At 45.3% G+C, this 15001-nt stretch overlaps 1 protein-coding gene across 1 annotated transcript in view; it reads left to right on the plus strand.

The window, feature by feature from the left end:
• Positions 1-7907: 7907 nt before the first annotated feature.
• SKA1 (spindle and kinetochore associated complex subunit 1) overlaps positions 7908-15001 on the plus strand; it is a 40702-nt gene continuing 33608 nt past the window's right edge. The window contains exons 1-2 of the mRNA XM_006033137.3: positions 7908-7942; positions 14518-14628. Of these exons, the coding sequence (XP_006033199.1) occupies positions 14541-14628 (88 nt within the window). The 5' untranslated portion in view covers positions 7908-7942; positions 14518-14540. The remainder of the gene's footprint in view (positions 7943-14517; positions 14629-15001) is intronic.

Raw genomic sequence — 15001 nt, forward strand, 5'->3', positions numbered from 1 at the left:
ACTGCTATTTGAAGTCATTGGGACCATTTAAATTAATTAGTAAACCTAACCTTGCCGCCCTGGAAACCCTGGGGCAAATTAAAGTAGTCATTTAAAGGCATGGCCTTGTGGAAGTGATGTTTAGTGTAGGCTTCCCCAGGTGTGTACAGGTTTTGACCATTCTTTATGCCAGCAGATTACATGAATATATGGGTTATCGAGCACTTTCGACAAGTTATGCTGGCAAATTTATGACCCATTGGCCTGTTTCCCTGAACAGCTGGTGAATGTAGTCACGTTTTTGGATTGCATACAGTTACAAAAATATCTCAACAACTTTATATGTCAGCCTTAAATTTATTCTTTTTTTTGTCAGGGTCAGGGAAGGGAGACTTGGATAATATAGAACATTTGATAAGAAGCTGCAAGAATTTTTCAGAGAAGTAGGCATTTGTGATATGACAGAGTGCATATTTCTAAAGCCATGTAGTCAAGGACTCCAGGGTGAATGTGTGATATTTGTCTACTTTTTTTTCAAGAGATGGTAAAAAGAATTGGTGGTTAAAAAAGGGGCTGTGGGACGCATACCTGTTCGGAGTGGTTGGGTGGGGTAGAGGGGTATGTGTGTGTGTGTGTGTGTGTGTGTGTGTTGAGAACAACTTCATTAAATTGCTCCTTTATTGAGGGTCTTCTGTTTTACAGCCAGAACAAACCTTTTGGAATATATATATTTTAACCACTTAATAAATGCTGTTGATTACTACATTTTGTGTCTTGTTTTTTTTTTTTTTTTTAATTATTTAAAATCAGATGCAAGCCAGGACATTTCTAATAAGAGTAACAGCTTGAGGAGTACTAAGACAGTAAGATGTATTAATGGAGAAGTTACAGGGATCCAGTTGTGCATAGCAGCTTCCAGAGATTTGAATTCCTACCCCAGTCAGCAAGCAGTGGAGGGAAGGGAGCCCATGAGTCTCATGGAGCAGCTATAGCAGGGGCAGGCAGTTATTCTGGGTGGAGGGCCTCTTACTGAGTTTTGGCAAGCCATTGAGGACCACATGACAGGCAGCCAGGGGCAGATAAATATTATTTTTCTAAATGTTGGGGGGGCCCTGCGGGCTAGATAAAATGGCCTGGCGGGCCGCATCCAGCCCGTGGGCTGCATTTTGCCCACCCCTGAGCTATAGGGAGTAATTCTGAGGATGAGGCATATTGGTAGTAGGGGGGATCCACTTCCTACCTCCCCAGTTACATGAAATAAGGCAGCGGTGCCAGATGTTCGATAGTTTTTGCATTTGTATGGTCAATTCAACCCTGGTAAAGGGGGCCAAAATGTATGATGGTTCAGAAAGATCTAAGGGGGGCTTGCATGTGAGAAACGTTTAATCATTTTTCCACCATTGGACAACCTTCAGTGGTCCTTCTTGTGGTTTCCATGCAGGTGGATTTGCTCAGAAGTATGTTACACATGTGACTGCAGCAACAAAGGACAGTGATCCTGAAGCAAATTTTAACTGAGGTATTAGAGTGCAAGGGTGATAACAAGTGAAATAATCACATTTACTACATACTGCAATACGATCCTATTTAAGGAGGAATTTACTATTTATAGCTGCATATTCCTAAATGATGTGATGTACAATATTTTTGTTAGGTGCAGTTATTTTGAGTTTCTAACGTGTTATTTCTGTTTTTCAAGTATGGTGATCTGAAAGCCAGATAAGTGCCTTTTTTTTTCTTTTTTCTTTTATGGTTCTGCTCTGGTGACAACAACAGAGCCTCCAGGGAACAATGGGCCATTTGAAAGCAGTCCCTTATTCAGTGAAGATCACAGGGACATTTTTTTTTTAACCTGGTTTTGTCAGAGCTCTAGTCTTTGAACTGTTTTCATAAGCAGTGCCCTAATGATCCCTTGCATTGAAAAAGGCCATTGTCTAGGGAAGGGGTTTTCAACCTTTTTAAAACAGTGTACCCCTCCTGTCTCAAAGCTTCAGCTCATGTACCCCTTTATATTTTTTCTTGTTTTTAAGGGGCAAAGGGGCAGGGTGCAGATTGAGGCCCCAACAGTGAGGGAGGGAGCAGGGCTGGGACTGGGGCAGGGGAGGTGCTGTACAGCCAGGGTGGAGCGTGGGACAGAGCTGTACGTGGCTCATCCAGGGGGCATGGGGAGGGGGGAGCGGCTCCTGCTGCTGCATGCACCCCAGGAGGGCATGAGGGGGGTGTGCCCCCAGATCTGTATGTGGGGCAGGGCAGACTGCCACTGCGGGCTGGGGCTGTGCCGGGCTCTTCCCGGCTGGGGCTGGGCTGGGCTGAGCTCGGGGCAGGCAGTGCTGAGAGGGGGCTATGGGAGGGGCTGCAGCCACTCTAGAATTCGCCATATCCCCCCAACACCCCTCTGTGTCACTGCTGCCCACCCTGAGATCGATTCGGTCCAACACCCCCGCCAGAACAGCCCGGTGCTGCCTCAGCCCGCAGCAGCAGCCCACCCTTGCACCATGAGCAGATCTGGGGGTAAATGCCCCCCCATGCCCTCTCAGGGGTGCAGGTAGTGGTGGGAGCTCCCCCCCCCAACAGCTGTCCCATGCTCTGCCTCAGCTGAGCTGCCCCTACCCCTGCCTCAGCACCCCCCCAACTTCTTCCCTCACAACAGACTTGAGCAGCTGGACCCGGCTGGACTCCATGCTGCTGGGCTGCGCTCCTGGTCAACTGCATGCTGTGCTGCGGCTGCACATATGCATGTGGCATTTATCAGCCACATTATCAGCCACATCAGTTCTGCGCACCCCCTACAGCCTTTTTAAGTACCCCTAGGGGTATTCATACCTCCAGTTGACAACCAATCTAGGGCAGTGTTCAGCAATGTTTTCAAGCTATGGGCTGGAATAACCTAGCTTGGGCTGCAGGCTCATGAGTAGGTGCTGAACACTACCCCACCCCCAAATCTGCAGGCTGGATTCAATGGTTCTAAGGGCTGGATTTAGCCCAAGGGTCATAGGTTGCCAGCCTCTTGTCTCTGGGTGTTTTGGCCCATAGCAGCTATACGAAACCACAACCCTAAGGGGTGAAAACTGGTAGTGAGGCAGAGTGCTCTCCTGCTTCTCAAAGCTGTTGCCATACGTTGGCACACAAGCATACACGATCCTTATAAGTGCTCTCATTGATTGGATTCTTTCAGCTTGGGCCCAAAAAAGTTCTAAGAAATGTAACAAACAGTTCATGTCATCTGGATATGTATGTGGTAACCTGCTTTCCTCTGAGAGAATCAGAATTATAGGGCTGGAGGAGACCTCTAGGGACTTCTCGTCCAACCCGTTGCACAGATGCAAGATGCACTGTTCCTGAATCTTCCCAAGGAAGTGTCTCCCCACCCTTTTCTTGAAAACCTCCAATTAACCACTACTTCCCTAGGCAGCTTGTTCCATCATCCTGCTGTTTTAAATCTGCTTTGCTGCTGTTAAAACCTGGTGGCTTGTGTCTTACTTTCTGTGACAACGGAGAATGGTTATTCTCTCTCTCTCTCTTCTGGCACTTTCATAGGTTTGAAAACTGCTACCATGCATCTCCTTAATCTCCTTTTCTCCAGACTAAATAGACTTGTTCTCTCAGCTTTTCCTCAAGTCTTGCTTCCCAACCCCTTTATCATCGTTGTTGCTCGTCTCTCTGGATCCCTCCAGTTTCTTTATACCCTTGTTCTTTATATATCAGACCTGCATGCAGTACTGCACCTGACCTCTAACCAGCAGCTAGTAGAGTGGTATTATCACTCTCCACATCTTACATTCAATACTTCTGTTAATACAGCCCAAAATTGCATTTGTTGATTGCGGGGGGGGTGTTCAGGGGGAAGAGGGGTGGCAAATTGATTATTGTTTTTCTGCCCTCCTCCCCCCACCTCCCAACAGCATGACATTCCTGATTCATGTCGAGTTCGTGGTTTACCATAACCCCCATATCTTTCTCAACTGCTATTACCAACCTAGTTATCTCCTATTCTGTATGTGTTCAAGATTACAGGTAAAGAGGCTACTGATAAAAATGGTAAGAGGCAGGCCTATAGCCTGCTTGTACTCCAAAAAATAAAATAAACATGTATTCCAAAGTCTATCCCAAAGTGCTGGATATCTGTACCAGCACAATATAGCTTCTTACATGTAGAGACTGGGAAGAGTGAAGGTAGGTGGGGACTGGCAGCAGGTCTTGAATTCAGAGTTCTTTACATCTCCCTCTAGTCTATCCCCTATATTTTATAGATGGCTTATTCTAATAAACATTCTTGGATTGATTTTATTCAGATTTATTTTACTGAAACTTTTGGAGTCGGACCGAGCCAGTTCTCTTGTGGACTTGGAAGGTGTCAGTTGTGGAATGCTGCTTGCCACCTCCTGTTTTCTTTTCCCCTTAGTTACGGTCTTCACTGATGAGGCTGCTTTGCCTTCTATAACTTACCTAAGAAACCAAATACAAATATGTGTTATAATAAAACTGTCTAATGTATTTGGTTACATTAATCACTACTATAATTCTTTAAAGTGAAAGTGATGATATGTGGATGATCTATTTTAAGGCCTTCTTTTATCCAGTTTCCTTTTAGGCCCAGCTCTCTGCTCTGCTCAGTTTGATCTCATTCCTGGTTTAGCTGGACATGTTGATTGCTGCCCTTTACTTTGCTGACCAAGGTGGCTGTCACAACTGCAAAGGTTCAATCTTTGGTCACTCAGAAATGGGCTTTGTGCTTTAGCCACACTTCTGCAGCTTGGCCTTGGCTGCTTAAGAATGGCGAAGCCGGCAGTAGTGTACAATTGTTTCTTCTTAATTGGATGTAGCAACTTATGTGTGTCTGTATTGACTTTAATTGTGTTGGTGTATTTTTCTAACATTTCAAAATCCTTTTGAGTTTTGAGACTGTGTTTGCAAGTGTTTTGTCATCTTCATCCTTGATCAATAAGATCTTCACTCTGGCATCCACATTATTCCTAAAAATGTTAAACAACGCCAGACTGAGAGAGACTTCCAGGGAACCTGACTCAAAACCTAATGCCTTTCTGGCCTCGATTCCTTGTTACTCTTTGTTTGCCCTTTGCCGCGTCTAATGTGAAACACTGATTGTGCAGTAGCTCGTTACTCCTGTGCAATAGTGTCACTTGGCACAAAGTGTGATGCAATGCTATTGCACATTGTCACCTAAAAGCCATTCAGCAATGCTACTGTGCAGTAGCTCTGGTTATTGCACAGTCACTTAGTACTTGTTTATGCAAGTACTAAACGACTGCGCTGTCAGCGTCTGGTGTAGACGCAGCCCTTCTGTATCCACCTGACCTTCTAGTCGGCTCAGGTTTGACTAGTTTGCTTATGAGTGTCATGGGACTGTGCCAAAAGCTTTACTACAGTCCAGGTATGTTGCATCCATACTATACCACACCCCTCGTCCATCAGCCTGGTTATACTCTCAAAGGAAAAAAACAAGTTGGTTTGGTATGTTTTATTCTTAAAAAAATCCATATTGTCTACTGCTGTTGCCGATCGCGGTCAGTCCCATTGCTCAGAATGATTCGTTCTGCTACTTGCTACCTCGAGTTTTATTTACCCGTGTTTAATGTGCCTTCAACCCTATTCAAAAAATCTGCATGCGGGTTTTAAACTTGAATAAGGGTGTTAAAAGCAATAAAACCAGAAAAGCGAACCAGACTCTAGAGTACCACAGAGTGCAAGGAGGACGCCTGACCCTGCGGTGTTGAGAGTTGCGCTGTGTGGGGGGTATCGAGTACCACGGGCTGATACGCCGGGCTTTGCCGGCAGCTGTGTGATGTGAAATGTTTTCTTCTCAACTGAAGTTGTGGCTCCCTCCACGCGCGCCCTAGCGTTTCCACCACCGAGGCTGTTTCGGCGCTTGCCCCCTGGCTGGCAGGCAGGCCCCATTCAGGGTTATTCGACTCATGGGGCTGAAGATTTGGCATTAGGGGAGCGGTGGCACCGCTGCCCTACTGTCACATGGGAGACCTGGGGGCAGCCCCGTGCACCAGTGCCCCTGCAGCAAGGGAGAGCACAGGACCCAGGCCTTGAGCATAGCATGGGGAGGTGGGCCTGAACCTGGCCTGTAGGGCCAAAAGTCAGAGCCCCCCTGCCTGAAAACGCCTGTCTGCTGCTGTGAGGGCTGCCCCTGGCCCAGGCAGCGCCTCCCTGCGCCGTGGGGGGCGCAGGGCCGAGCCCAGAGCAGCAAGGCCCAGCTCCCCCCTCCTTGGGACTAGGGTGGGGCAGGACACGTGCGTCCCTCGTTGCCCCGCCCCCTTTCGCCCTGCTCTGCCGCTGACGTCAGCGCGAGACGCTGGCTTCAGCTCCCGGCGCTGCGCATGCGCAGCAGGGACGGGACGGGACGGGACGCGCCGGCTCTCGCGTTAGTTGACAGCTGCGCGCGGGAGGTTCGAAACGGCGGGGGGCGGTGGCGCGGGTGGGGGCCAGGCCGGGCTGGGGGCTCCGGGTCCGCGTCCCGCCGGAGTGCCCGCCTGCTGGGGGGTGTGCAATGGCGGGGGGAGCATGTTTGGGGAGCTCCCACGCACATACCCCACATCTCGCCCCCCACATCCCCCCCAGGGGGTGGGATTTCTGGTCCCAAGATGGCGACCTGGGGGCGGGGCACTTGTCAAGGGGCGGGGCTACTCAGACAGCCGGGGACATCTACCCTGTGCAAGAGCAAAGCAATCCCCACCCCTGCAAGGGGCTCTCAGCCCAATATTCAGGCTGCTCATTTCTGCTGTAGCCCACTGGGCTGCTCTACCTTGTTAGGGGTTTGGGTTTTGTGGCTGATCCACAGCCCGGGCCGTTGGGCTGTGGGTGTCCGATTCCCCCAGGGATGCTGCTCTGCTTCTTCTGCTGGCGGGAGCAGGGCTGGGGCTCCCTGTTACAAGGCCCTGATCAGACCCCCCGTGGGTACAGAATATATTTCTGGTTACCACTGTTCAAGAAAGATTAAGTTAAACTGGAACAGGTACAAAGAAGAGCTGCTATTTGGTTACGGGAGTGGAGACCTTTCTATAAATAAGAAAATCGAATGGGCTTGGCTTCTTCAGCTCAGCAAAATGGAAACTCAGGAGGATGTGATTAGTTTTTATAAGTTTGGTTGCAAGGTGAATATTAGGGAGGACAAAAGCAGGGTAGACAGATACTTCAGCTAAATCAGATGCATAAGTTTTTACCACCCGATCTCACTTCATTAAACGCTGTGAAAGGACGTGTCTGGGAAGTCTATCGGAGAGTGATTTGAATACAAAAAATGGGGAGGAGGAGATGTGCTGGGAGAGGCAAACATGCAACAATGCCATAGGGACAAAAGGGTCACAAAAGCTAATGTAGGTAATGGAATAAGAGTCTGTAAGTCCTGTTTAGACCATGCTTAACAGTCCAGTTGGTGAGTCATTTCTTGCTCCACAATTTTATGTTCAATTTTTGTATTTTTTAAAATATTTTGTTGTCTAAGAACAGCTACTCTGAGGTCATGGAGGGAGGTTAATGTGTTCTGCCACTGGCTTGTGTCTCTCTGGAACAGGTGTTGCATTTATTCTTACACATGGGGATCGCCCCATCTGTTCAACATAGACAACAGAGGGGCACTGTAAGCAGGTGGTGGCATATGTGATGGTGGCAGAAATGCAGGTGAATTCATCTCGGATGTTGTTGTTATCCATGTTATTGGGTCCAGTGACAATGTGGTTTGTATTGATGAGGGGACACACAGCCCGTGTTGCTTTTTAGGTTAAAAAACTCCCAATGCTAGATACAATACTACTAACTGATCATGAACAAATTCAAATTGGAAGTTTTCTTCTAATTTCCAGAGTAAATTTTTTGGAATGGTCTTCTGAGCCCAAGTATTGGGGGCAAAAGACATGAATCACTTTGAAGACAAACTCAGGAAGTTTATGGAAGAGATAATGTGAAAGGGGAAGAAGAGGTCTTGGCCCAGCTATTGGTTTGTATGATATATGGAAGCAAGTATTTGCTATCTCCTTGTTGGAGTACAGGGGTAACTTGCAGTGTGGTAGGTGCCTGGCAATCCCTGGTTTAAGGGTGTTTGCTGGTCAGCTGTAGGGAAGAATCCTTTGACCCTAGCTGACTTCCTGCCCCTGGGGCAGGGGGCTGGACTTGATGATCTTCAAGGTCCCTTCCAGCCCTAACGTCTATGAAATCTATGAAGACGGATTTTTCCTTATGAATGTTACTGGCTTCTGGATCTTTTTCACCTTTCTCTGGAGAGCTGAAGCTAAAGATGGGAGCTTTTGACATGAGGTTAGTCAAATTGTCAGGGACTGTGCATGGTTTTTTAGTTTTCTGTAGCATAGAGGCACTTTCTGAACATTTATTAACTCACTGCTTCCCTGTCATTGCAGTGTGAGGGCACTGACAATGCCCACATCTCCACTTCTTTTATCGTAGCATGTTACAGGGCGTTCCTGGCATTTCTGGTTTTCTTGCTGTGTGAGAGGGTTTTGAGGGAACAGATTTTAGGAGTCTGGGTATATGGCTGCTTCCAAGGACAAAGGACTGCACTCCATGATGTGGGAAGCCATAACCAGATGGGTCAATGAGTTTGGTCAAGTTCGAAGTTTTGACCTTTTCAATTCTTCTTCATTTAGTGTTTCCTTCTGTACAGTGAGAGTAAGACTACCTACTTTGAGGAAGCTTGTGATTAGGTAATAATGTTTGTCAAGTGCTTGGAGTTTGAACACGGATGTGGAGTTTATAACTTTATATTCAATCTTTTCCTTCACTTTTATTTTCTTTTGGCTTTCTTCTAGTGACTTTTTGAAACGTGTTGGCTTTCCCATTACAGAATAATAATTGAAATAGCAGCTGAGAACTGTCTGAATTGTTACAAGCTCTGGGGAATGGTGTTCTGGTTTTATACACATTTTGCTGCAGCAGAAGTCTGTCAAAAGAGAATACTTAATCAGCTTTTCTATGTGTAAAATTATTCTTTATACTGTATTACAAGGCCCTTTGTTTTCCTTTTGTTCTGAATGATGTGATTAAAATTATTTTTGTAATTGAAGTTCTTTATAACTGCACTTGATGATTGATATGCCCTTGATGTTGAGGAAACACTTGTACCCTAACTAGAGTTGAGACCAAAGGAGCAGATAAAATGAATAATAGTTTAGTAGATGAATTAAATGGGTCAAAAATGTTAATGTATTTGTCAGTATAGCTATATTGCCTTCCTACAAGTGGGATATCAATTGTACTCATAAGGAGACATAATAATTTGGGAAATACCTGGCTGAAAGAGGAAGGATACCTACTTTAAAGAGTGACTTCACTACTTTGGATCACTTTCCATAGGATTTACTTTACTTTCTTACATACAGCATGCACCTTTTTTACAACAGTCAGCTGCTAGAAATTGGGGTGTGCATTTTAAGTGAGGAAATATGGTAATAGTAGCTTCTGCAGCCCAATATTCTTCTGGGGAAAGAAATAACACTGCCCTGGGGGGTTCCCTAATTGCTGACTTTGGGCACTTTCTCTTCTCCCCGGTCCCAGAGGCTTATGCTGCGGGAGCTGCTACTGATTCAGCAGAAGCTGAGCCAAAGGCTGGGTGGCCAGGACAGAGGCTCCTGCTGATGCCATAAGTGCTGCTGGCTAGGATCGGGCCCTCCACTGATCTGGCAAGTGCTGCTGGCTGCCCCTCCCCTGGCTTGAGAAGAGAGGTTGGGCAGTTCAATTGAACTAGCAGCAACTGTGGTGTCATGCTGTGAAGGGGTTAACATGTTATCCATGATACTTTGCACCTCCCTTCCCCTGGAGCTCCCTATGTTTTCCCTTGGAAAATACTGTTCATCCTAGTATTTTTAAGCGAAGATCTCTCTTTCTTCATTCTGCCCTTCAAAAACAAGGTGTGTGTATCTTACTCGGTTTCATATTATATGCAAGATAAATAAATTTCTTTTAAGGGTCCCAAGATGTCTTCAGTGTAAGCTTTGTCTGAATAAACTGCTTGATTCGGTCCCAGCCTTGAGTAACAAGCATCACTTGTTTTATTGCTGTGCAAGTGTGTGAAAAGTTGCCCCCATTTGACCTGCGAAATTTGAAAGGCTGATAAGAGCCTATGGGACTGGAGGCAGAATATATCAGCATACGTTAAGTGTCTATTCAAGGTCTGACTGCATATTCAGTGTCAGCAAGAATGAACGTACAATTATGGATTTTTAATAAAATGGCAAACGTCTTATAGAAATAAACACTGTAGGTGTAATTAGCAGTACTTGCTGAGAGCGATTTAGTTTCACATGGGTAATGATGTGCGACTTACATGGTTGCTTATAACAGAAGTAAAGCAGCTGCTTTATTCTATTCTCAGTATATCTGTAGGGTTTTAATCCTTTGAGTGTTGTTTACAAGTCCCTGTAGCTTTTAAATTCTGCTGATCTACAAATAAATTGAATCTAGCATGTTCTTGAAAAACAAAACAAAGGCAACAAAAATACATCCCAGGCACGTCAACAGGTTTCTAAGACAAATCCCAGTCCTCAACATGCCATTCTTTGCCTGAATGCCTAGGGCAGGGGTGCTGCAAAGCACCACAATGCCTACCTTGGAAGGTGCCGGAGTGCCGGCATTCCAGAAAAACAAAATGAGGGCAAGAGGTACATGGCAGGATGCCCTGCTTGTGCCTCTTGCCCCTCACCCAAAGCCCCTGCCCCCCAGCCTGGGCTCTGTGGCTGGCCGCAGCCAACCCTGGGCTGTGGGTAGCTGCTGGAGCCTGGGCTGCTCCCAGCAGGTCTTACAGCAGCTACCCAGAGCTGGGGCTGGTTGTGGCGTGCCGAGCAAAATGGCCTTGCGTGCCATACTCAGCACGTGTGCCGGGGGCTGCCGACCCCTGGCCTAGGGAATAAATAATATGAGCTTTGTGTTGTGTTCTGAAGACTGACAGAATTGGGCTGTCTTTGGTTTTGGGGAGATATGTTTTTCAAAGTTTCATGAGAGCCCCTGAAAATGCCTTGATAATAGCTTCTTTCCTTTTAAATCATGTATTGTCAGAATAGATCACTGTGATTGAGTGGGCTGACTATGAACCAGGAAGTCCACAATGCTAATCCTGTGTCTGTCACCACTGCCATGTGTGGGTTTGGATGAAGCATAGCATTTTTATGTAATTTACCCTACTCTATCTGAAGTTTCATGTTTAATTTCATTGCATGATACTGTTTTTTTGGGGAAAGCTTTATGCAAATTTGATAATATTTATAATATATGTGGATTAAAAAATTGTCTCTAGTGGGTTATGGAATAGAGAAAATCCCACACAATTTACTGATTCGTTTTGATGCACTGGCTGGGGGAGTAGTTAGTTGACTGCACGATTTCACAATGATTACACACTTAATTTATACAACACAATTTTATTTTAAAACTCTTTGCTACGTATATAACACTGCTTAGCTTTAAGAAACACCACAAACATTAAGAACACAATAATTACATATATCAGAAACAATGCTCCGAATGCACTTCCTTCCCAAACAATGCTATAAGAATTAGTATTACAAAAACAACTACAATTACAACTAAAAGTTAAATTTGAATCAATACTATTATTTTTCATAATATACTTACAATCCTAGAATTCCGAGAAGCCAAACACCTAAATATGGTTTCATTCCTCAGTAGTACAATTTAATGGGTTGGCCTCAGTAGTATGGTTCAATGGGCTTGCCTCAGCAATACGATTCAATGGGCTGGCCTCAATACTGATAGGACTAAGTCCCCTTCTTTCAGTCCCTTTCGGGCGCTCTGCAGCTTCAGCGTGAACTAAGAGATTCGTATTCACGGAGAGGATGGTTCAGGTGATCACTCTGATCCGGCCTACACTTGCGATTCTTCCTTTGTTGTTCTGCAAGTATAGTCACCTCCAATTTGGGAGAGTAAGTTACAGTTTTTATTGAGTGAGTTACCATCAATGGGCTCCTCCTACTCAAACCTGTCATTACCCCCAAATTTGGGCTTGGATCTTACTCAACAGATTCTTTTGTTGAGCATTTTAAATTACTCTTGGGGAGACTTCCATATCACTGAAACTTTAAGCAAAGTCTAGATTTTCCACACGTAGTCCAAAACAATGACCTAGATAAGGAGATAAATCCTATCTTCTTCCTGAAACTGGCTAATGGGCAACCATTACAAACATTCAAACTATTTCATTCAATATGACAAAAATGTGAGCAAATTTGGAGAAATTTTACGTGCAATATCACTTCCTTTGGCCTGCTGGCAACACATCTACCAATACAGCCCAGTATGCCGTTAGTCCTCTGCAATAAGGGCACACTGCTGGCTCGTGTTCAGTGTATTGTCCACTGTAACCCCTGGGTCCTTTTCTGCAGAGCTGCTGCACAGCCAGTCAGCCCCCAGCCTGTACTGGTGCATGGGACTGCTCCATCCTCAGTGCAGGGCTTTGCATTTGTACTTGTTAAACCTCGTGAGATTTCTTTGTCTAATCCTCCAATTTGTCTAGGTCACTCTGAATCCTAGCCCTACCCTCCAGTATAGCTACTACTCCCCACAGCTTGGAGTCATCGGCCACCTTGCTGAGGGTGCACTCCATCCCATCTTCCAGGTCATTGACGAAGACATTGAACAAAACCAGCCCCAGGACCAACCCCTGGGGTACTCTACTTGATACCGGCTGCCAACTAGACATTGAGCCATTGACTCCTCCCCTCTGAACCTGATGCTCCAGCCAGTTTTCTATTCACCTTGCAGTCCATTCATCCAGCCCGCACTTCCTTAGCTTGCATGTGAGAATGTTGTTGGAGACCATAACAAAAGCCTTGCAAACGTCAAGGTACACCACATCCATCGGTCTCCCTGCATTCACAGAGCCAGTCACCTTGTCATAGAAGGCAATCAGGTTGGTCAGGCATGACTTGCCCCTGGTGAATCCATGCTGGCTGTTACTGGTCATCTTCTCCAAGTGCTTAGAAATGGTTTCCTTGAGGATCTGCTCCATGATTTTCCACGGACTGAGGTGAGGCTGACTGGTCTGTATTTCCCTGGATCCTCCCTTTTCCCTTTCTTAAATATGGGCACTATGTTTGCCCTTTTCCAATCATCTGGGACCTCTCCTGATCACCATGAGTTTTCAAAGATGATGGCCAGTGGCTCTGCAATCTCATCAGTCACCTCCCTCAGCACCCTCGGGTGCATCCTGTCTGGCCCTACAGACTTGTATGTGTCCAGCTTTACTAGGTAATCCCTAACCTGTTCTTTCACCACTGTTGGCTGCTCACCTCCTCCCCAAACTGTGCTGCCTGGTGCAGTAGTCTGGGAGCTGACCTTGCCTGTGAAGACTGAGGAGAAGGCGGCATTGAGCACTTCAGCCTTTTCTGCATCCTCTGTCACAAGGTTGCCTCCCCCATTCAGTAAGGGACCCACACTTTCCCTGATCTGCCTGTTGCTACCAACATACTTGTAGAAACCCTTCTTGTTACCCTTCGCATCCCTTGCTAGCTGCAACTCCAATTGCACTTTGGCCTTCCTGACTTCATCCCTGCATGTCTGAGCAATGCTTTTATACTCCTCCCTAGTTATTTGTCCAAGTTTCCACTTTAAGCTTCCTTTTTATGACTGACTTTGCTGAAGAGTTCCCTGCTAAGCCAAGCTGGTCATCTGCCATACTTGCTAGTCTTGCTGCACATTGCGATGGTTTGTTCCTGCACTCTCAGTAAGGCTTCTTTAAAGTACACTCAGCTCTGCTGGGCTCCTCTCCCCTTCAGACTGGCTTCCCAAGGGATCCTGCCCATGAGTTCCCTGAGCGAGTCTTAGTCTGCTTTTCTGAAGTCCAGGGTCTGTACTCTGCTTGTTTCCATCCTTCCTTTTCTCAGGAACTCAATATTGAACTCAATATTGACCAATGAGTCCTGACTTTCACTTGTTCATTTCTGAAACTCTGAACACATTATTAAAGGTTTTTCCCTTCAGCATGGTCACAATTTTAATTCCTACTTTTTTTGACTGGGAATGTAGAATTGGAGTCTAGATTTTTTTGATCTTCCCTAAATAACTTGTTTTGTGGGAATGTAAGATAAACTTCCCAAACGTGCAGGTATGAAGTTCATGACATTAGGCAGATCTGTATATTATATTTAACCAACCACAGCAATAGTATATGAGCTTAAAAATAAAAACAGAACAAAACAAGCTTAACATTCATATTTCAGTTAACCGCCAGAGGGAGCCAGTACAGCTGCATAAATCTGATCATAAAACAAAGAAACAAATGCTCCTTGCTGAATTCCAGCAGGTTGTTTTTCCTATATTAGCCCTTACCTCTGTGTGCTCCCTGCTCTGTTTTCAGTTTGCTTTAGCAAATAGTAAATACTTGTTTTCTAATTGCTTCAAGTAAAGCTAGGTGCAGTTTCTCTTTGCTTGTGGCCTGAATAATTTTCATTTTGGCGAAAACAAATTTAAAAATGGACAACTTGTGTTGATAATACAACTTTCTTAACTATGCCAAATGGGGTTGTTGTTTTTTTTTTCCCTCCATAGGTTTTATAGAGAGAAGAAGAAATATGGCTTCTTTAAATATGGAAGACTTATGCTCTTACATCAATACAAGGATTTCAACGATCAAGAAAACTCTTCAGTTAAGAAACATAGGTAAGAGATGTTTAGTGCATAAAGGTAGATAGATTTTGTTTGGTAAAGGATTTTTTTGAACCGCAACTGGATAGCTTAAAAGCCCATCTCATAATGCTATTTTATAGCTGTGGAAAACTGAGTTAAGTATGGCTGGTGCTGATTTTTTTTTTTTTTTTTTTTTTTGCATCTGTTTCCTGTTTTTGGATATCTGTTATCTAATGTTTGTTGGGCGGGGGGCAAAATGCCCCATAATTTGGAGCATTTAAAAGGTGCCTGTCTGTTTTACTTCCCTGAGGTGAGGAGGGCTTCAAAGAATGGAACCCAACCAAGAATGGAGAATGACCTGAAAGGATGCAGGGAAGACAATGGGGTTAAAGGAACAATAAGCAGG

This window comes from Alligator sinensis, unplaced genomic scaffold, assembly GCF_000455745.1.
Source record: "Alligator sinensis unplaced genomic scaffold, ASM45574v1 scaffold24_1, whole genome shotgun sequence".
Lineage (NCBI taxonomy): Eukaryota > Metazoa > Chordata > Crocodylia > Alligatoridae > Alligator > Alligator sinensis.